The sequence below is a fragment of the Vulpes vulpes genome, chromosome 11 (genome assembly GCF_048418805.1).
Source record: "Vulpes vulpes isolate BD-2025 chromosome 11, VulVul3, whole genome shotgun sequence".
Classification (NCBI taxonomy): domain Eukaryota; kingdom Metazoa; phylum Chordata; class Mammalia; order Carnivora; family Canidae; genus Vulpes; species Vulpes vulpes.
The window spans coordinates 76,948,457-76,968,049 of NC_132790.1; the positions used below are offsets into that span (position 1 = coordinate 76,948,457).

Here is a 19,593-nt window from a genome sequence, read left to right on the forward strand (position 1 = left end):
GTGTGTCGCTTAATAGAATTTTCTTGAATTGAGTGGAATAGAACTATGCTCTGGAATTTTACTACCATCTTCACTAGAAGACCATAAATTCACTGCAAAATGGATCTGGTTTTGGTTTACATATTTACCAGTGCCAAAAGTACATCTTGATAATGTAGCCACACAGCATGGGCCCCAAGGAAGGAACACACATACATGCACACACACACACACACACACACACACACACAATACTTTCATTGCCCAAATAAAAGTAATTTGCCACAGGGTATATATATATAGGTTTTTTTTACTCTTTTTTTTTTTTTCCTTTTTAAAAACATCCAAAGGATGGCCTTCAAAGAAAAGGAAATCTTTGTGGACCTTAAGTGAAGTACAAATGCATTACATTGCCTTTTTTTTTATAGCCCAGAAGATAACATGAGCATTTTCTTTGGCATTTGAAAAGGGCAAAATTGGGAAAGTACAAAATTATACTGGTACTAAAAAGAAAGTTCTTTTTAAAATTATAATTGAAGGTGTCCTCTTTAAGTGGCCTTGTGTCTCTTCATGTCTAATTTCTACCAATTACTTTGACTCTTGGGAGAATTACAGGGCTTCTAGAAAGAGGTTTCATAATTAAACGAAATACACAGGGGGTAGTAGCCTACAGAGGTGTGCCCTAGAAAATGCTCCCATATGAGGCTAGGAGGCTGGGGTTCAGCCCTGGAGCGTGCTGAATGTTGGAATCACACGTGGGGAAGAAAAGTAACACTGGGTTTAGCAGTGATTGACATGTGTTACGGCGGTGGAGAAACCACAGCAGCTGGTTTATTCCCAGACAGCAGAAATTGAAGAAGGTGAATTCAAAGTTCTATTCTTAAATCAGAGAGGAGAATACGAGAGTGTTTGTTTAGCATGGAGGTTGTTATTTTAGATTCAGATATAGAAAGGGCCCCACTCTGGGATCGCAGCTGCCCCTCATTGTTGGCGTGGTATCAGCCTTCAGCAGTTTTCTGAAGCTTCCCGAGGTGTTTGGAAGATTTGATTAGCTCTCTTGGGCTGCCACTGTACCCCCCAAGGAGCTGTCCAGCATCACCGAAGACTACCTTAATTTAGTCCTCCTATTTCCCATCTCACGCTGGAGTGACACCCTTTTCTGGTGTGTTGAAGTATCAGGATTCACTGTTAATTATTGTGTTTGCACTTTCCAATCTAATATGCTGGTGTAAAGCCACATTCTCTTGGGGGAAGAGAATTTTTTTCAATCCACACCCGTAATGGCTTGCCTAGTTACTCTTACTCTGCACCTCCAAAGTGTCGGCCTTTGTCCCAGTGGAGGGAACAAGAGAGACAAACGTGTGTGGTTCAGGGAGAGCCTCCCCTCCCCCACCCCTGTTTTATAGCCGTCCTTGATTGCCTATGTCTTTCTCTGTGTTTTTATTATTATTATTATTATTTACTTATTTTTGTCTCCTCTGAGAGAGAATTAGCATACTAGTGATTTCAAGTCTTTTCCCAATAGTTTAGAATGGCAGAGATTAGTGAGCAGGTACCCAAGACACAGAGGCACAAGCATGAAATTTCTTTGAAATTTCTTGTTGATCTTATGCAAATACTAGAGTACCACGAAATGTCTGTATTTGTTTTAAAGTAAAATAAAGGCCCCTTCCTCCCACAGAACACACAGTCTTTCAATAACAATGAAAGATTTATTCTGTGGCATTACAGGTGGGCTGTAGGGATTCCTATATGCTATTTTGAGGGCCTGGTGCACACAGTGTAGGTAATTTAGTTGCAATACTTTTACTGAAGTGTTAGATTTTTGTATTTATATGCCTATTGCATATTAAATTTAGGAACTCAGATTGTCTTACTTTAAATATTCCTGGCAGTCTTTTTTGTCTTTTCTCTTCTTTGTCAATCAGGCTTAAATTAGATTGTGTGTATTTTTCAAGCTGAGAAAGACATGGGCATTACCAGTGTTGGATTCTGGAAAAGACTAGTACTAAGTTAATTTTACATTTTTAGCTATGAATGCGGCAGCAGGTGAGAAATAACTTTCAGATCCGTGTAAATACATTATCAGTGATTTCAGTGTTCTTAGGATTTTGATATAATGATTATCTTTCTATCTATCTAACTGTCTTCTATAATTTTTTAAGTGGTTGAAAGATGGAACCATTTTACAAAGAGGTAAATGCCATAAATACAATTTAGTGGAGTACATCATTTCATTTACCTCCCATTCATCAACCATGAGTTGGAACTGAAAATGGCTCCAAAGGCTTTAAAAACTAAATTAGTAACTTGTATTCATACAACACCTGTTTCTGAGGGTTTGAGAGCACTTTTGCTTCACTACTATGTGTTAAGTCTTATAATTTATTCTCACTGTGTCCTCATGATGGTTGTTTTTGTTGTGAAGATTTGTTGAAAACATCATGCATTCAATGGAGGTTTAGACTTAATTCTGTTTTGTAACAGAAAGGCACCATTTTCTTGCCTTAGCTCCCACCTCCCATTTCAAATCCTAGGAAAACTAGCCTGAAGAAGTTATTAATGACTCCTTAGTATTGAAGTGTGGGGTGGGTGAGCAGGACTGTTTAGTGGGTAGGGGGCTTAAGTTCTGTCTTGAGGCTCATGGCTCAGAAATAAACCATCTTTCAGCTCAGGATCCCTAGAGCTTATAGAAGGGTCCTTGAAGAATTCCCAGTATCCTCTAGGCTTTGCAGCATCTTCAGCCCCCATAGCTAGGCTCTGGGACCAGAGGCCTGGTTATGCATAAACTGGTTTCAGGGCATTTTGACACTGCAAACCATTTGAGCACCCCAGGTGGCTCCATTGAGCAGGCTGGCTGGATCTTGTCAGTTTCTGCACTAAACAGTTCTGTGCAAATGGTTTTGAGGCCCTTAGTGCATTATTTTTCCTCTTTACTTAAAAAACCCCAAATGTATTTATTAGGTGTCTTGTATCTTCTAAGGTAGTAGCCTTTGTTAGAATGAGATGAGCACAATCCCTGCTCTGGGGAGATTTATGACATACCCAACATGTTGAAATTTTAATTTTTGGACTTTTATAGTTAAAGTCCCCAAAATGGCTCTGTCAGGCAGCTTGGATCTTATTAGGAACAAAAAGCCCACTTTTCTTATGAAGAATGTGTACATGTTTGCAGGCATTTCTTAATGTGATTCCTTATTTATGGCACCAGCCATAATAACTCCCATTTATTGTGTCTGGCCCGAGTTCTTGCTCATTGCTTCATGATATACATTATCTTTACTCCTGGAAGCAAGATGAAGAAGATGCGACCGTCTTGACTTGTCCAGAGTCATGCTTTTGGTAAGTGAGGAGCCAGGATTCACATCAGAAGCTGTCTACTACTAACACTGTTCCTCTTTAATTTTTTAACCATTAGTGTTAGATTGTAAGGGTAGGGTAGGATTTCCCAGCCTATATATAGTGTCTCAACTATTGACAGTTTGGGCTGGGACCATCCTGTGCACTGTGGGATATTTAGCAGTATTCCTGGCCTCTATCCACTAGAAGCCAGTAGCAAACACCACCACCCCTGCCCCTGGCCCTGCAGTTAATGACAATCAGAATGTCTCCAGATATTATCAATGTCTGCTGATGGGCAAAACTGCCTCTAGGTGAGAACTATTGGGCTAATGTTAGGGTGTGAGGTAGGGATCTACTTTTTTTTTTCTTCCAGGCTTTTTTTTCTTCCAGATAGCTGCCTTTGTCAACAGCATTTATTGCATTTGCCTGATTTTACCATGGAATGAAAGGGTACCTGTATATCATAGTTTGGATTTCTGTATATACCCTAGTTTGTTCCCAATTCTTTATTGTTCCTGTGGTCTCTTTATTGATTTTTTGTCCTATGCCATGCTATTTTTGTTACAATAAGTTTTTAGTGTATATTAGTATCTATTAAGGCACTGCCCTTCAGGATCTTCCAACTTTTGCATGTTGATTTGCATGTTGATACAGAGTCTAAAGCTATTTTCTCCAATTCCCAGTAAATTCTTTCAAAACTGTAATTACATTACAACACAATTTCTACTGTGTGTTTTCAGGAACATAGAGTTCACTCTTACTGTTGGAGGTAAATTTTTATTTTAGGGCTTTGTGATCGTTCTGAGACTTCTACATGTTATGTATGCCTGTATTACCAAAGTGAGGTACATACCCATGTTGAAGGAGTACTGAGGCTTCTGTGTATATTTATTTATGTCCAAAAAATAGGAAAAAAGTTATGTGTTACTAATATTGAACGTTCAGGTTGAAGGTGGTTTCCTGGCTGCTTGCAGAGGTCAGGAGTCACCTGTCTATATGAAGCAGGAGGTATCCTGAGAGCCTGGGTTCAGAGGAAGACTTTCATTTGAAAACTCAGTGAAGTGGATTGTGGATTATTTTTTGTAGTTTAACCCTCATGAAATATACACATGGCTTAAAAAATTCCTGGGGCAGCCCTGGTGGCCCAGAGGTTTAGCGCCGCCTTCAGCCCAGGGCGTGATCCTGGAGACCTGGGATCGAGTCCCACATCGGGCTCCCTGCATGGAGCCTGCTTCTCCCTCTGCCTGTGCCTGTGCCTCTCTCTCTCTCTGTGCCTCTCAGGAATAAATAAATAAATAAAATCTTAAAAAAAAAAAATTCCTGTAATGTGGTTGTAGATTCAGGAAAACACACCAGAAATATAAATGTAAAATCCTCTCTGTCTCTTTTTTCCCTCTCTCTCTGTCCCTGTTTCTTTCTCACACATACACACATTCACACACAGAAAAATGTCACACTGACCCATTTCTCACTGTAAGAGCTTTCTATATATATATATAAATATATATATGTATTTATATACCTATTCAGATCTAAAAGAAGATGGCCAAAGAAATTTGGACTCATCAAGAAGACATTTTGAAATGTGGGTTAATGTTGCCACTGTTGCTAACAATGAATCTCATTTCAAGTGTATATTAAGTCTTGAAATATTAGCTATTCATAATATGAACTTCTTGTGATTATAATTTTAAAATACTGCTTATCTCATTTGCTTCTCATCTTTAAAAATTTCTTTTGTGTATAGTTTATGTAACCTATGTAGGTTGTTGGTGCAGCAGTAGTCAGGAGTTTTTACTGACCTAGCCCACGATCAAAAAATTTGGAGACTACTGATTCGTGAAACCTCTGATTCGTGAAACCTCTGGATCACTCCACTGGTTCCTAAAGCAGTTAGAATTTTGCTACTCAGAGTGTCATCTGTGCACCAGCAGCATTGGCATCACCTGGGAGCTCCTTGAAAATGCAGATTCCCAGGCCCCGCCAATGCTGAATTGGAATCTTCATTTTAACAAGGTCCTCAGTGATCTGTTTTCACATTAAAGTTTAAGAAGAGAGTTAAGCGGGGATCCCTAGGTGGCTCAGCGGTTTGGCGCCTGCCTTTGGCCCGGGGCGCAATCCTGGAGTCCCGGGATCGAGTCCCACGTCGGGCTCCCGGCATGGAGCCTGCTTCTCCCTCCTCCTGTGTCTCTGCCTCTTTCTCTCTCTCTGTGTGTCTATCATAAGTAAAAATAAATAAATCTTTAAAAAAAAAAAAAAAAGAGAGTTAAGCTGTGCTCTCCTATTAGGTAGCCACTAGCCAAGTGTAGCAATGTAAATGTAAATTCATTTAAATTAAATATAAAATTAAAAATTCAGTTCCTTAGGAGCACTAACCACATTTTAGGTGCTTGATAGCAACAATGGCTAGTGGCTACTGCGTTGGACAGTGGCTAATTTCCATCATCTAATTCCATCATCTAATTTAGTTAGAGGGTGTGGGTAGGAAGATCTAGAAAAGAAGGAAACAATAAACAGACTTTAATTTGGAACATGTGCATTGAATATAAACAGAGAAGAGACTTCTTGTCACTCAGTTGAACATAGCCCATGAGAGAGTCATGAAGAACATTCGTATGGGGTGCTATTACTGTTAGTTTTGTCTGTGGATAACATGACTTCTCTAAAGTAGTTAAGTATCAGGGAGACCTGCTTCATTCAGTGTTATGTTTGTGATAAAATATTATTTGTGCATTAATACGAAGATCAGTCCTTTCCACAGTTTTCAAAGTAAATGGGGAAACTTTTAGGATCCCAGAGAAAGCAGGACCCTGCCCCAGATCTCATTCCTTGAGGTTCTCTTTTCTATAGTCCAGCCTGATGGGGATTGAAATACTGCATTATACAGGGACCACTGGGGTAAAGCCTATTTGTTTTCCTGTTGCTTTTAAGATTGATGGTGAGCTCCTTGGGTTGCGCAGTCACTGGCGGTTTATCTACCAGGGAGCCAGCTCTGACTGTAAACAGTGAGACAGGATGTGGCAAGATTTCTCTAGAATAAACAGCAGTACTGGATAGTTAGATGCCCACAGTAACTTGCTCATACTTGGCAGTGTGCAGCTTCCTAAGAGAGTGTGTGGTTAGGGTATCATTTGCACAGCCTCCCCCCATCATTTCTGGAATGTTCCTGGTGATATCAAACCCTTATCAGAAGTGGGGAACATCTGTTGGTGAAAGAGGAAGAGAAAATCAGAAGAAAAGGCAGTGACCCATCTATGAGTTCATTCTTCTCCTTCTTTCTACTTCCTACTTCAGAGCTCCTCTGATAGACTGTATAGTTAGGTGCTTTATGTAAAGATTTGCTAGGATTTGTTTACTTGGGGATTGTTTTTTGTTTTTTTCTCCCTGAAGCATTTCTTAAGTTTCACTACTAGGGGAAGCTTTTGACTCCAGCAGCTGCATTTTTTTTTTTTTTTAGTAGATTTGATTTATTTTACAAGGGGAAGGAGTCATAAAATGATCGGAAATCTTTTCCCCATTGTTCGGAGAGCATCTTTGGGAAGCAGCATTTATTCCCCTCCCCACTCCACCCCAACTACCACCAATTGCAGGGACGGGAAATACCTAAAATCTGTCTCCCATCCGTCCACTCCCTCTACAAAATCTTAGCTCAGCTCATTACTGCTCTCCTGAAACATTCTTTCCCTCTTCTTCCATCGTACACAATGCTGCATGCTTAATCTTCCTAAAGTCTGTATTTTCATGCCTTCTCTTATCTAAGACCATGCTTGACTCTCCTTTCCCTCAAAATGAAGTCCAGTCCCATCCTGTAGCGACCACCCCATCCTTTCTTTCCAACCATGGTCCTCACTTCTCTGCTGCCCCACCCTGTAAGACACATCACAGGTCCATCCTAACAGCAGATATATCCAGATGTTTGCTGGGCTCATATTTATTGGTCCTACTGATCCTGATAGACAGCCCTCACCTTTTACCAAACTGACCTACTTACTATTTCCATTATGTAGCTCATGCTTGTTTCCATATATATGCTTACTAATTTCTGTTCTTGGTGCCTGGAATATTCTTTTATCCATTGTCCCATGACTAATTTCCATTCAGCTTTAGACTCAGCTGACACACTTCTTGCTTTTTAAAAAAATTCCTGATCCTTGACACTGAAAGTAACTGAACTCCCATGGCACCTCTGTTTTTATACAGTTTACATACAGTAGATAGTGATATTGCATAGTTAGATGCCCATAGACTGTAATTTTCTTGAAGGCAGGATCTAACTCAGTGCCTTACTTGTGGTCAGTGATCAAGAAAGTGATGAACAGATGAATGAATACACAGGTCGTTTTATTGTCATTAGTTTCATATTCACATTACTTAATGAAACTAGAGAATTATTATTATTTTTTTTACCTTGACAAGTCTTCAGATCTGTAATTCATTTCCCTCTCTACTACTACTTAAAAAAAATTCTGATTATTCTACTTGAACTTGGGATTGCCTTGGGGGAGGTATTTTAAAAATTCTTCCTGTTTCCCAGACAGAGAATTTGTTTCTGTCAACTGACATTCAGTAATTTTTTTTTTCTGGTTGGAGAAGTGCCTACTAATCTAAGTTTGAGTTTACCACCATTTCTTTCTGATTATTTCTAAGTGAAGCAAAAGTTGTTTTATTGATGAACTGCACATCCTCTCTTTTCTTTTCACAACTCAAGTTCAAACTGGGACTGTAGTCCTGGGAAAGAGGAGATGTTGTTTAAACTCATGGTCTTTGAAGTTATCTAAGGGGTTTATGAGTTGAAGTGAGATCTGTTACATGTTTATTATTTAAAAGTAGTGTGTATGGTAGTAGTTATTCACATGTTTATTTTTTAAAAGTAGAGTTTATAATAGTTTTTCGACAGGCATTTGTTTTTTAGGAGACATTCCAGATCTGCTCATGAAACCAAAATGGATATTTAATTAACTGCTTGGCATTTTGTCAGTATAATTTGAAGATTAACCCTTTTGCCCTAGTTGATTTTGAATATTTAAAGTACTCATAGACAGTACAGTCTTTGCTCGCATACATGCTCTTTCAATGGCTTAGCAGAGGGCTAAGCTGTGTTGCTGGCAGAGGCTGTGTGAATGCACTGGTCATGATCATGGGTTAGCAGAGAGCATAGAGGGGAAGAATCTGCTGAGTCATTACAAGAAATGAACTATCTGGATTGGGTTTATGGGTTGGTTATTATTATGATACAGTTAGATCATCTATTCACTCTTATCTCTTCCCTGGCATCCAGCCTTCTGTGACTCACATGAGAGCTTTGTGTGTGTAACCGAGAGGCCAGAGACCGGTGACCAAGAGGTCAAATTCAATCCCAAGATGTTGGCCAACGTAACATTAAAAAACATTGTCTGGAGCCACAGTTTAACAGTTATAGCTGACATAAAACACAATTTAATGACTTATTTTAAAAAACTAGAAGTTTTGGCAACTCTGGCCTGGAATCCTTAGTGATGGCTGGGATGTAAACTGCCCAGGTTATGTTGATTTCCACAATTCTCACTGTCTCCCCAATACTGTAGTGCCATGGTGCTTGCCATTTAAGGTCACTCCTGCACTGGTGACTCTTCTCATGATGGAGACAGGTTTTCTCCAACCACATCGCTCTCAGAAATGGCATTGCAAGAGGGCATCCGATAGGATTCTGTGTGAATGAAAAGCAGAGAGAGCCTGCTTCTCCATGGACAGGAAGACCATTCCTGTATCTTTTATATGAGAACAAAGTGTCTAGATTATGTATTTTGGTCAACAGTATATCCTCTTCCCCTCATTGCCTATGGGCTTTTGAGTTTGCATCTCTGGTTTGACTTTCTGACCCTCTGGTTGCCTGGGGAGTGACTGCATAACCCTTGGCAGACGTGATTGTTGTAATGAGTGCAGCTCTGATTTGCACAGTTTTTATTACAGTTGATGTTTGTGTGTGAGTAATGAGGTCAACACGACACGGAATAGGTGGTCTTATGGTCTTAAACAACTCTGACATCCGTGGCCAGTTGGGCTGACATCTGAGGTACTTCATTTAGCAGAGGGGCTTTTTGCTCTCCTGCCCTACAATTAGGAGAAATTTGTGCACAGATGCTCAGTTTCTAAATCTGCTTTTATGTGTTGTGCAAGCATTTGTTTTTATCTATAAAAAACCTGCCCAGCATGGCAGCCAACACTGGGCTTAAACTCACTACTGTGAGATAGAGACCTGAGCTGAGGTCAAGAGTCAGATGCTCAACCCACTACAACATTTATTTAAAATTTTTGCCCCTACAAGTGTTTATTTAAAATTCTCTATTCAGCTTTGGCCTGTATCGCATTTATAAGGTGTCAAATAAATGAGGGCTGTTTGGGATGGTAGGAAAGTTCTGGAAATAGATGGTAGTAATGGTTGTCCAACAATGCGAATGTGCTTGATGACGTTGAATGCACATGTAGAAACGGCTAAAATGATAAATGTTATGTTATGTATATTTTCACCATAATAAAAAAGTAAAAATGAAGAGAAGGGAGCAAGAAGTCACATATCCTTTTGAAGTTTTTTTGACCAAAAGAGGCATAGAGAAAGGTCCTCATTTCTATTTTGTATTTCTTTAATCTCTCTCTTTTTTTTTTTGAAGGTTTGTTTTTTTCTGGGGGTATAGGAGTCTACATTATTGGTCTCTACAAGTCTACAAGTCATTCTTTTTCTGTTTTCTCTTTCCATGGACTTGTTCAGTTCTTGTCCAGGGAAGATCTCCAGGACAGTGGCAGATGCAACATACCCTGCCTGGGCAGTGGTTCTTCACTCTCCACATTAGAATCACTTGGGAATTTCCAAAGTCCTGTTGCCCAGGCCATACCTAAAACTAATCAGAATTTATGAGAGCTCCCAAAGTGCTTCCAAAGTTCAATGCAGCTAAGGCTGAGGATGCCTGCCCTGTGGGAAACCCTATCTGATTTACAGAGCCCAAGGTTTGCTTGTTAGAATGTTCCAGTGCCTGAAGTTGGGGCACATCAAAGGTCATTTCATTTTCTCCTCCAGACCCAGTTGTTTTAGACATTGCCCCATTGTGATTTGAGGGGTCTCTGATATGAGAAGTATAGTCAGGCAGGGGTGTAGGTATAGTTTAGGTCTAGAGACGCTGACTTGGAGAATAAATATTACAGAGTCAAAATGGGAAATACACATACCCAAAAGTCTAGAATGGCTTTCTTTCTTTTAAAAAAATAAATTTTATTTTGGTATAATTTTAGATTTAACGGAAAAGCTACAAAGAAATTACAGAGAATTCCCTTATGCACTTCATCAAGATCCCCAGGCATTACTATTTTATGTTACCCTGGTACATTTGTCAAAACTAAGAAATTGACACTGATACGTTACTGTTAACTAAATTGTGGATTTTATTTGGATTTCATCAATTTTTCTATTCATGTCCTCTTTTAGTTCTGGGACCCAGTCCAGGGTACCATGCTACATTTAGTTGTCCTGTTGTGATGCCTTTTTAAAACTTAAGTGGGCTGTGAAGTCTTAGCTGCTTCTCCAGCATCCTGAGCAGTCGGGACTGCCATGTTTATGTGCCTTGTTACCACCAGCGCATCACATCTCGGCTCAGTAATATCCTTTTTATTCTTCTTCCTTTCAGAAAATCCCCTTGGAATGGAAATAAGCCCACCTCAATTCTCCAATGCTGTGTACAAGTGGGGGCCCAAGATGTGAGATGGGTTAGAGCTGTTTTGTTCATTTTCCCACACACACAGTTTTTGAGAAATGGCCTAGCAGCATGAAGGTGTTTTTACTTTTTCAAGGAACTAAGCTGTTGGAAACCCAAATCGATGGGTTCATTTAATAATCATAATTTAATCATAACATAAACAGATTTCTTTGCACTTATTTCCATAGGATGGACTAAATCTACTTTCCCTCTGGGGATTTCAAGACCATTGGTAAATTGAAGAGAAGATTATGAATTTCTTTATTGAAACAGTTGACAGGGTAGCCCATACCTTGCCCCTTGACATGCTTCCTGCATTTTGCTTTTAGGACAGACAGCATGTTCTTTTGGTTTTCTTCCTTCCTCTCTGGTTTCTCCTCCTTCTCCTTTGAGCTTTCTTCTCTTTTCTCCCAATGTCTTCACAGTGGAGGGTCCCAAGTGTCAGTCCTTGACAGTTCTTTCTCTACATTAATTGAAATCTCATCCAATCTTATGCTTTAAATACATGGAAGCTGATGGCTCTCATTTGTATCTCCAAAAATCCAGACTGAAATATGTATTAAACTGTCTACCAGACATCTCTACTTAGATGTCTGCTGCATAAGTCAAGTTCAGCACATCTGAAAAGGAATTGTTGACCTTCCCCCAAAACTGTGCCACCCACAACCTTCCCCATCATAGCTGTGGGGAACAGCTCTCCACTCTCCCAGTTACCGGGACAAAAATTCTTAGTCACCCTGATCTGCTTTCTTCCCTCTACACCCTATAAGGAAGTCTTAAAGGTTCCACCTTGAAAATATATCCAGAATCTAGCTTTTGTGACTACTGTTAAACTGCTAACAACCTACCCTGAGCCATCATCATCTCCCCATTAGAAGACTGAGTTAATCTCTTAGCTGCCTCCTACAGCCAGAGGGATCCTTGTAAAATAAATCAGATCATGTTACTTCTGTTTAGTACTTCCAAGGGCTTCCCCTGTCATTCTTTGTAAAAACTACTGTCTTTACTATGGTCTGTAAGATCTATGTTACCTTGCTCTTGACTGTAGCCATGTCTTCTCTCCTCCTCTGCCCTTTATTCACTGAGCTCCAGCCACAGGGCCTCTTTGTATTGTCTTGCCTCAGGGCCTTTGTACTGGCTATTCCCTTTGCCTGAAAACTCTTATCCTGGATATCAGCATGGCCAAATCCCTCACTTCTCATAGATCTTGTATTATAAATGTCACCTTCTCAGCAAGGCCACCCAGACCATCCTCATTAAAACTGCAGCTTCCAGGGGCACCTGAGTGGCTCAGTTGGTTGGGCAACCAAATCTTGGTTTCAGGTCAGGTTATGATCTCAGGGTCCTGGCATCAAGCCCTACATCGAGTTCCATGTTCAGTGGGGAGTCTGTTTGAGGATTCTCTCTCTCCCTCTTTTTCTGCCCCTCCTGTGTTCGTGCTCGCTCTCTCTCTCTAAAATAAATAAATAAATCTTTAAAAACAACAACAACAAAACCCCCCACATCTTCCTCTCACACACTCCTGATTCTTTTCACCTTGCTCTGTTTCTTTTTTCTTCTACACTTACCACCACTGAATATACTCTGTTATGTGCTCATGTATGTTTATTGTTTTTTGCCTGTCCCCCTTCACTAGATTGTAAGATCCACGAGAGCAGAGATCTTTGTCTCTTCTGTCTGTTGACGTATGCTGAAGAGCAGTGCCTAGCGCATAATAGTAGTTGTGGTCAGTACTTCTCAAATGAGTAATTATGAACTATGATGCGTGTTTGAAAAGTAAAGAATGCAGTTATAGATGATGGTCACTACATCAGCAGTGGCTAATGTTTGCTGAGGCCAGACCTCCTGCCATGCCCTGTGCTAAGGGCTTTACATGCTTTTGTCTTATGTAACCCTTACAATGATGCTAAGAGACAGCTACTAATAATATTCCCATTTAACGGTGAAAGAAACCAAGACACAGGAAGTATAAATAGATAAACAAATAAGAATATAAATAAATAAATATTTATTTATGGTCAGCAACCCACCTCTAGTTTGCTTTAGCACCTGTAGCCTATAAATGATAAATCTGGAGGAAATTATGAAATAGGCAGTGGAGGGAGGTGGCAAAGCACATTTCACTGTTAGCAGTGCTCTTCTTTGAGTGCTCACATTTAATCCTAGAGTATTAGGTGTTAATTTCCAGATGAGGGAGACTTTAGGTAGTTAATCCTACATCTCCAAAACACATTCTGTGTCCCTCCTTTTTCTTATTGTTTAAATCCAGATCCCTCTGTCCTTTCCAGAAGTGGAAGCCATCACAGCTTCCGGTCCAGGGGAAGTTTGATGGTTTCTCATTTCCTTTTCCAGAATAACACAAGGACATGGCCTTTGGGGAAACCTAAGTGGTGTTTCTCTTCCTCACAGGACGCAAATGCCTTCTCAGCTGAGAGTTTTATGTTAATGCTTCTTCCATAGGAACTTGATTGACTGCAGAGTATCTATTCCTTCCTGATCAAGATCCCTTGATCACAGGCCACACCCTGGCACCTAGAGCAACTTCTGTTGAGTGTCTGCTTCTCTTTCCCAGGGTGATCCTTACCCTCAGAGACATGGAGCACTCATCACCTGTTAGTGACTGCTCTCAGGTGTCTGAATGGATCTTGTGGGCCTGAGCCTAGACTTAGTCACCAGTGGGAGGCTTATTCTGAGCATGAAGCTGCCGTGTCTTCCTACTCAGCAACTATATTATTTTTCTATGCTTTGTAATAAATTACCACAAATTTAGTGGCTCAAAACAACATGCCTTATTTATCCCACATTCCTGTAGCTTATCTGAGTTTTTTGTGCCAGGTCTCATCAGGTTACAATATAGGTGTTGGCGGGGGCCATAATCTCAACAGAGGATCAACTGTGGAAAGATCTGTTTCCACTGCTCCCTTAGGTTCTTCACAGGCTTCATATCCTTGTAGTCATCCTATTGCAAACAAAAATCCCTAGTTTGTTGTCAACTGTTGGCCAGGAGCTGACAAATGACCCTTTCATTACATGGCAGTTTACTTCTTCAAAGCCAGCAAGAGGAATATGTAGCCCCAGCCCGCTGGAATGGAGCCTTACAGCATAGTGTAATCACAGGAGTGACACCCCATCCTCTTTGCCAAATTCTGGTGGTTAGAAGTGCAGGTCCTGCCCTCACTCAAGGGGAGGGTTTTATAAAGGCATGAACAGCAGGTGGAAGTGATTGGGAGGAAGGGGTCACCTTAGGGGTATGTTCACCACAGCCACCATATTTACTGTAGTTAAATTCTGGAGATAGGGTGCCTGAGTGGCTCAGTCAGTTAAAAGTCTGCCTTCAGCTCAGGTCATGATTACAGGGTCCTGGGATCAAGTCCCACATGCAGCTCTCTGCTCAACGGGGAGTCAACTTCTCCCTCTACCCCTCCCCCATGCTTGTGTGCGCTCTCTCATGCTCTCTCTCTCTCTCTCTCTTTCTCTTTCTCTCTCTCTGAAATAAATAAAATATTTTTTAAAAATTCTGGAGGTAATTCCTAAAGGCAAGAGATGACCTATTATTTGCTCATCTATTCCTTTAGTAGACATTGGATTTGCTTTGCCAAGACAATAGGTCAAGATGTGTATTTTTCATGTTTTATCTAGAAAATTTGTCTAATGCCTATTTTTGTAGATATTTTGTGCTCATTTCAGTTCAAATATAACTGAGTAAATTATCTGGTGAAATGAACCAGAGCTGCCTTCCTTCCTATACTACTTCTGGTTCTAGAACCAAAGATGGTGGTTACTAGATCCTGTACTAGAGCTTATTCCTTGTGAACCTGGTTTGGATTTGCTGAAAGACCGACTCCATTAATTTTCTGAGTGTTTCACTGAGTGGCTATAGTGTCGACTTACTTAAAATGATTACCGGTTTTCAACCTACTCATTTAAAATCTTAGTGGGTGTTTATAAATAACCTCCGTGGTCTGACATTTGTCTTCATGTGACAGAGCAGCTGGGATTTCACATCTTAGAACACTCTCCTCCCATGCCTGTCTTCATTGTTTGAGACCCCACAATACCCATGACTGTGTATCATGACCAGGTCTTCTCTTTCAAAAATCTTAAATCTTCTGCTTTAGTTTCTCTTAATATGTCTTTTGTTTGGGGTGGTAGAGGATGAGAATGTGGGGGAAGAATGAAAACATGCGTCTAGTCTGACAAAGTTTTAATGCAAGAAGGCTGGAGCACAGAACTGGTTTCTTCTTTCAGAGTTAGTTTATTCCAGTTTGAGCAGTTTCAAGTCTGTTTATTCTTTTACATATCAAAAGTATATATCTCAGTCCCTACTCCTGAAAGGATGTGTTTCCTTTCAGGAAGGAAAAATAAAGTCAAGATAATGCAGTTGACATTGCTTCCCCAATTGCACACCTGTGAAAAACCAAATCCTCTTTAAAATTTTTACACTTTTGAATTTTATGTAAATCATACCCAGATAGTTAGCAATAGCATAAATTGCTTTTAATAATATAGAAGAATCTTAGAAATTCATTTTTAAAATGTAGCAAATATGCATTCAGAAGCCATTTATTTGGCAGGATACGTGTGCATCAGGAGTTTGGTGTGAAAGTCCCCACTTTAAGAATTTTATGGCCACACCTACTCTTACAGGGGCTGGCATGGGCCCCTCTTTGGTAGAGCTCCTTATAAGTGGGCCGGGAGAGCCTTGTTCACCTCTCAGCCAGTGGGGAGTGGCTGTGCTTGTGCTGGAAGCCTTGGGCAGAGCCCAGGACCCTGGTCCTGAGTCCTGATCTCCATGACAGCTACCTAGAGAGAGAGAGCATACATGCCCTGCTGACACTTAGCAGCAATCCACTTTCTCTTGCCTTATGCCTGACTGGGTGGGCCAAGGAATCATCTTCCATTTCTGATAATCATGTGGCTTCTGGGAATTCCTCAGGCCTATGTAAGTGTCACACAGGAGCCCCTCAAAACAATGGCATGAAGTGAGTGGTGGGTTTTCTTTCTGGTGATCCCTTGCTGCTGGCTCTCCTGAATGCGCATAGTTTTGTATCATTTGCACATCTACATGGTGGGAAAGAGGGAGGCGGCCACACCCCCTGTGTGGGGGAGGTGGCGGGGCTGTGCTGGACACCTCTGCACCGACCAGAAGACTGCAGTTGTTTGCCACAAACAGCCTTGATACTCACTCTTTCCCCAGAACTAAAGTTCTGTATATTCTTTCTTTAGTGCATCTTTAATTTTGATAGAGTTTGCCAGATTGCCTTCTGTAGGGGATGAACCTTTTAAAAAAAGGATTTGTAAAAGACCTTTTAAAAGTCTTTTAAAATTAATTTTAATTTTCTAAGTGCTGTAAGAATATATTCTCTTCAAAAAAAAAGTGAAAAGAAAATTAGGGATATAGCTACAGTTACTTTCAGGTACCATACCACCCCTTGATCCAGTTCCCATGCAGACCCTCTCCATCCCCCAGAGGTAAATGCTATTATTGGTTTGGTGTGTCTCTTTGTCTGTGCCTTGGTAGATATAAACACATGGGAAATAAACATTATGGGAGTGTGTGTGTGTGTGTGTGTGTGTGTGGTTTTAATGCATACACTATATTGTGCTAAATGTCTATAACTTGATACTATGTCTTAGAGGTCTTTCCATGATGTGTATAATTTTATGTGTGTGTGTGTGTAAAATTTGAGTTTTACCATAAATTATTTTTCAGTAGTGCCTTTTTGACATTTACTTTCGGGAAAGAATTTGGGGTTTCATTAAATACCCAACTGTTCATTCAGGTGTGTGTGTGTGTGTGTGTGTGTGTGTAGTACAAAATCTTAATCTTTGTGTGTTTTTTTCCTCTCTTCAGATCTCAGAAAAGTGATCTCCACAATGAACGCTACATCTTGGAATTAGATTGCTGTTCCTCCTTAGACCACCTGACAGGCCAAAAACTCATCCCAGAGTTCATTAAGAAGGTGAGCCCTGTAGACCACTGACCAGGTTTGCAGTATAAATTGGCTGGGGCTAACTTGGGGCAGTTCAGCCACACTCCACAGGCTGGGGCAGAGCCCGTGCCTTCTTGAATGTGGGTCTTTGAGCAGTCCTGCAAGGGTGCAAACCACCCCCACCCCCACCACTACACACATTGCTCAGGCTGAAGATGACCTGGGAACATGGTAGCTTCCCCCCTTCCTGGGCAGGCAGGTCCCTGGACCTTGTCTTTTAAAGCTGTAGTGGCATTAATAGCTGACAGGCCTGTGGACCCATTGCTGGGACTCCCTTCAAACCTTCACGGTGGTGTGATAGCACCCCCACCCCACCTTCTACTTATCCTGTGGGTCTTCATTGCCATGAGCCATCTTTCCTTCTAGTGTGAGAGCATCCCAGAGTGCTGTATCCATTGGCATGCAGTTGTATCAGGGAAAATTGCCCACTTGCAGGAGAATCATTCTCTGCCCAGAAATTGTCTGGTTTTGAACTTCTCTTCATGCCATATGAGGTTTCCTACCCCAATTGCAGGGTCCACTTTCAATGTGACATCTACTGCAGAAGGAATGTCCTTGCCCAAACTGGGGCTAAGTTCATTCCTCAATGCTTACTTTTTTCTCTGTCACCCAGTCTTGCACAATGTTTGACAGTTCCCTATCCTGTAGAGGTGATTACGGTTTGCTTGAGATCTGATCTGTCAGTTAGTAAATTCATTAATAAGAAGTGATGGCCATCAACTTTGGACCAGAAATAGTACTTGCCTGGTTGGTGCTTGGACACAGAGAATGAAATAGCTGTGGCCCCTGCCCTCATGTCGTCATACCTGGAAGGCAGACCCTAGAGGAGTGTGATGAGCATTACCAGCAGGGAAGCAGCAAGGCAGAGGAGCAAGTAGACACCATGTGGTCTGGGTATTGGGGAGGTCCCTCTGCACTAAGAAGGGATGAGGAGGAGTAACCTAGTGATGGGGCTGCCCAGGGAAGGTTGGGGAGCCGTATAAACAGAGGGAGCAGCATGTGTGAAGGTGTGGTGCAGGAGCAAGTGAGGGGAGTCAAAAAGATCAAGCTTTGGGAGAGAAAGGGAGTCTAAGGGATGGTGGTAGGGGCCAGGACTCTGCTGTAAATGCAGTAGAGACTCTTCAGAGGATTTTTACAAAAGAATGAAATAATTAGATTATCTTGTTAAATACCCAGTGACTTTTTTTAAAGATTTTATTTATTTATTCATAAGAGACAGAGAGAGAGACAGAGACATAGGTAGAGGGAGAAGCAGGCTCCCTGTGGAAGCCTGATGTGATGCAGGACTGAATCCCAGGACCCCAGGATCATGGCCTGAGTCAAAGGCAGATGCCTAATCACTGAGGCACCCAGGCTCCCTACCCAGTAACTCTTTTGTTGCTGTTCCCTTCCTGCCTCCCTCCCTTCAACATTTATTGAGTGTTCAGGCCCGACAAAGCCCTAGGGTTAGCCCCTCATGTGTGTGTGGGGGGAGGAGCAAGACCTGCAGATTGGGAGTCACATGACATCATAGGTCAGCGTCTCTGATAATTTTACTAGGATGGTGGAGACTTTCTACTCTGGTGGAATTCAGATCATTATCTCAGAAATGTGGGTAAAAGGTAAATTTTGTTCACACATCTGTATAAATAGGGTCCTCTTTTGTGAGTTGTTATAAAATGTTCTGATAAACTTGGGTAGTGATATGTTAGAGGTGGAACTAACCCCATGATCTGAGTACTGGGAAAAGTCATTTTAGAAATAGGCTTGTAAACAAGACTTGGAATGCTTGGAAGTTTTGAGGGGTAAGTGGGTTAAGATTAGTGCATGAGGCTCTGTGTATACTATCAAGTATCTCTTTTAAAAACATATGATCTGGGGCAGACCTGGGCAGCTCAGTCAGTTGAGCAGCTGACTCTTGGTTTCAGCTGAGGTCATGATCTCAGGGTCATGGAATCAAGCCCGGTGTCAGGCTCCACACAGAGCAGGGAGCCTGCTTGAGATTCTCTCCCTCTGCTCCTCCCCCGACATATGCATGTTCTCTCTCTCTCTCTCTCTCTCTCTCTCTCATAAATAAATAAATAAATAAATAAATAAATAAATAAATAAACAAACAAACAAACAAATAAACAAACAAAAACCCCATATGATTTGGTACCTTCCTCTTAACCAAACCAGCTTACTGCATGACTGGCCTGTTACATTGTGCTCGTATCGGGTCTTGAGAAAGCAGCCTGACTAGTGGGCTCTCAGATCCTGGTGTGTGTAGCATCTGTCATGCAGGTAGACATCTGTGTGGTATGTGTGTGTTTACATGCATGGGTGCATATAAGTTTTAGATAGTTCGCTTTAGTATTAGTTAAATAAATCATTGACACCTGCTCATTCTATGTTTTTTTTTTTTTTTAGAAAGTGTTGGTTTTTTTTTTTTTTAATTTTATTTGTGACAGTCACACACACAGAGAGAGAGAGAGAGAGAGGCAGAGACATAGGCAGAGGGAGAAGCAGGCTCTATGCACCGGGAACCCGACGTGGGATTCGATCCCGGGTCTCCAGTATCACACCCTGGGCCAAAG

The 19,593-nt window shown here is 41.1% G+C and overlaps 1 protein-coding gene across 1 annotated transcript in view; it reads left to right on the top strand.

The window, feature by feature from the left end:
• Positions 1 to 19,593, top strand: part of RFTN1 (raftlin, lipid raft linker 1) — a 199,230-nt gene that overhangs the window by 89,228 nt on the left and 90,409 nt on the right. The window contains exon 4 of the mRNA XM_072726795.1: positions 16,900 to 17,008. Coding sequence (XP_072582896.1) covers positions 16,900 to 17,008 — 109 coding nt within the window. The remainder of the gene's footprint in view (positions 1 to 16,899; positions 17,009 to 19,593) is intronic.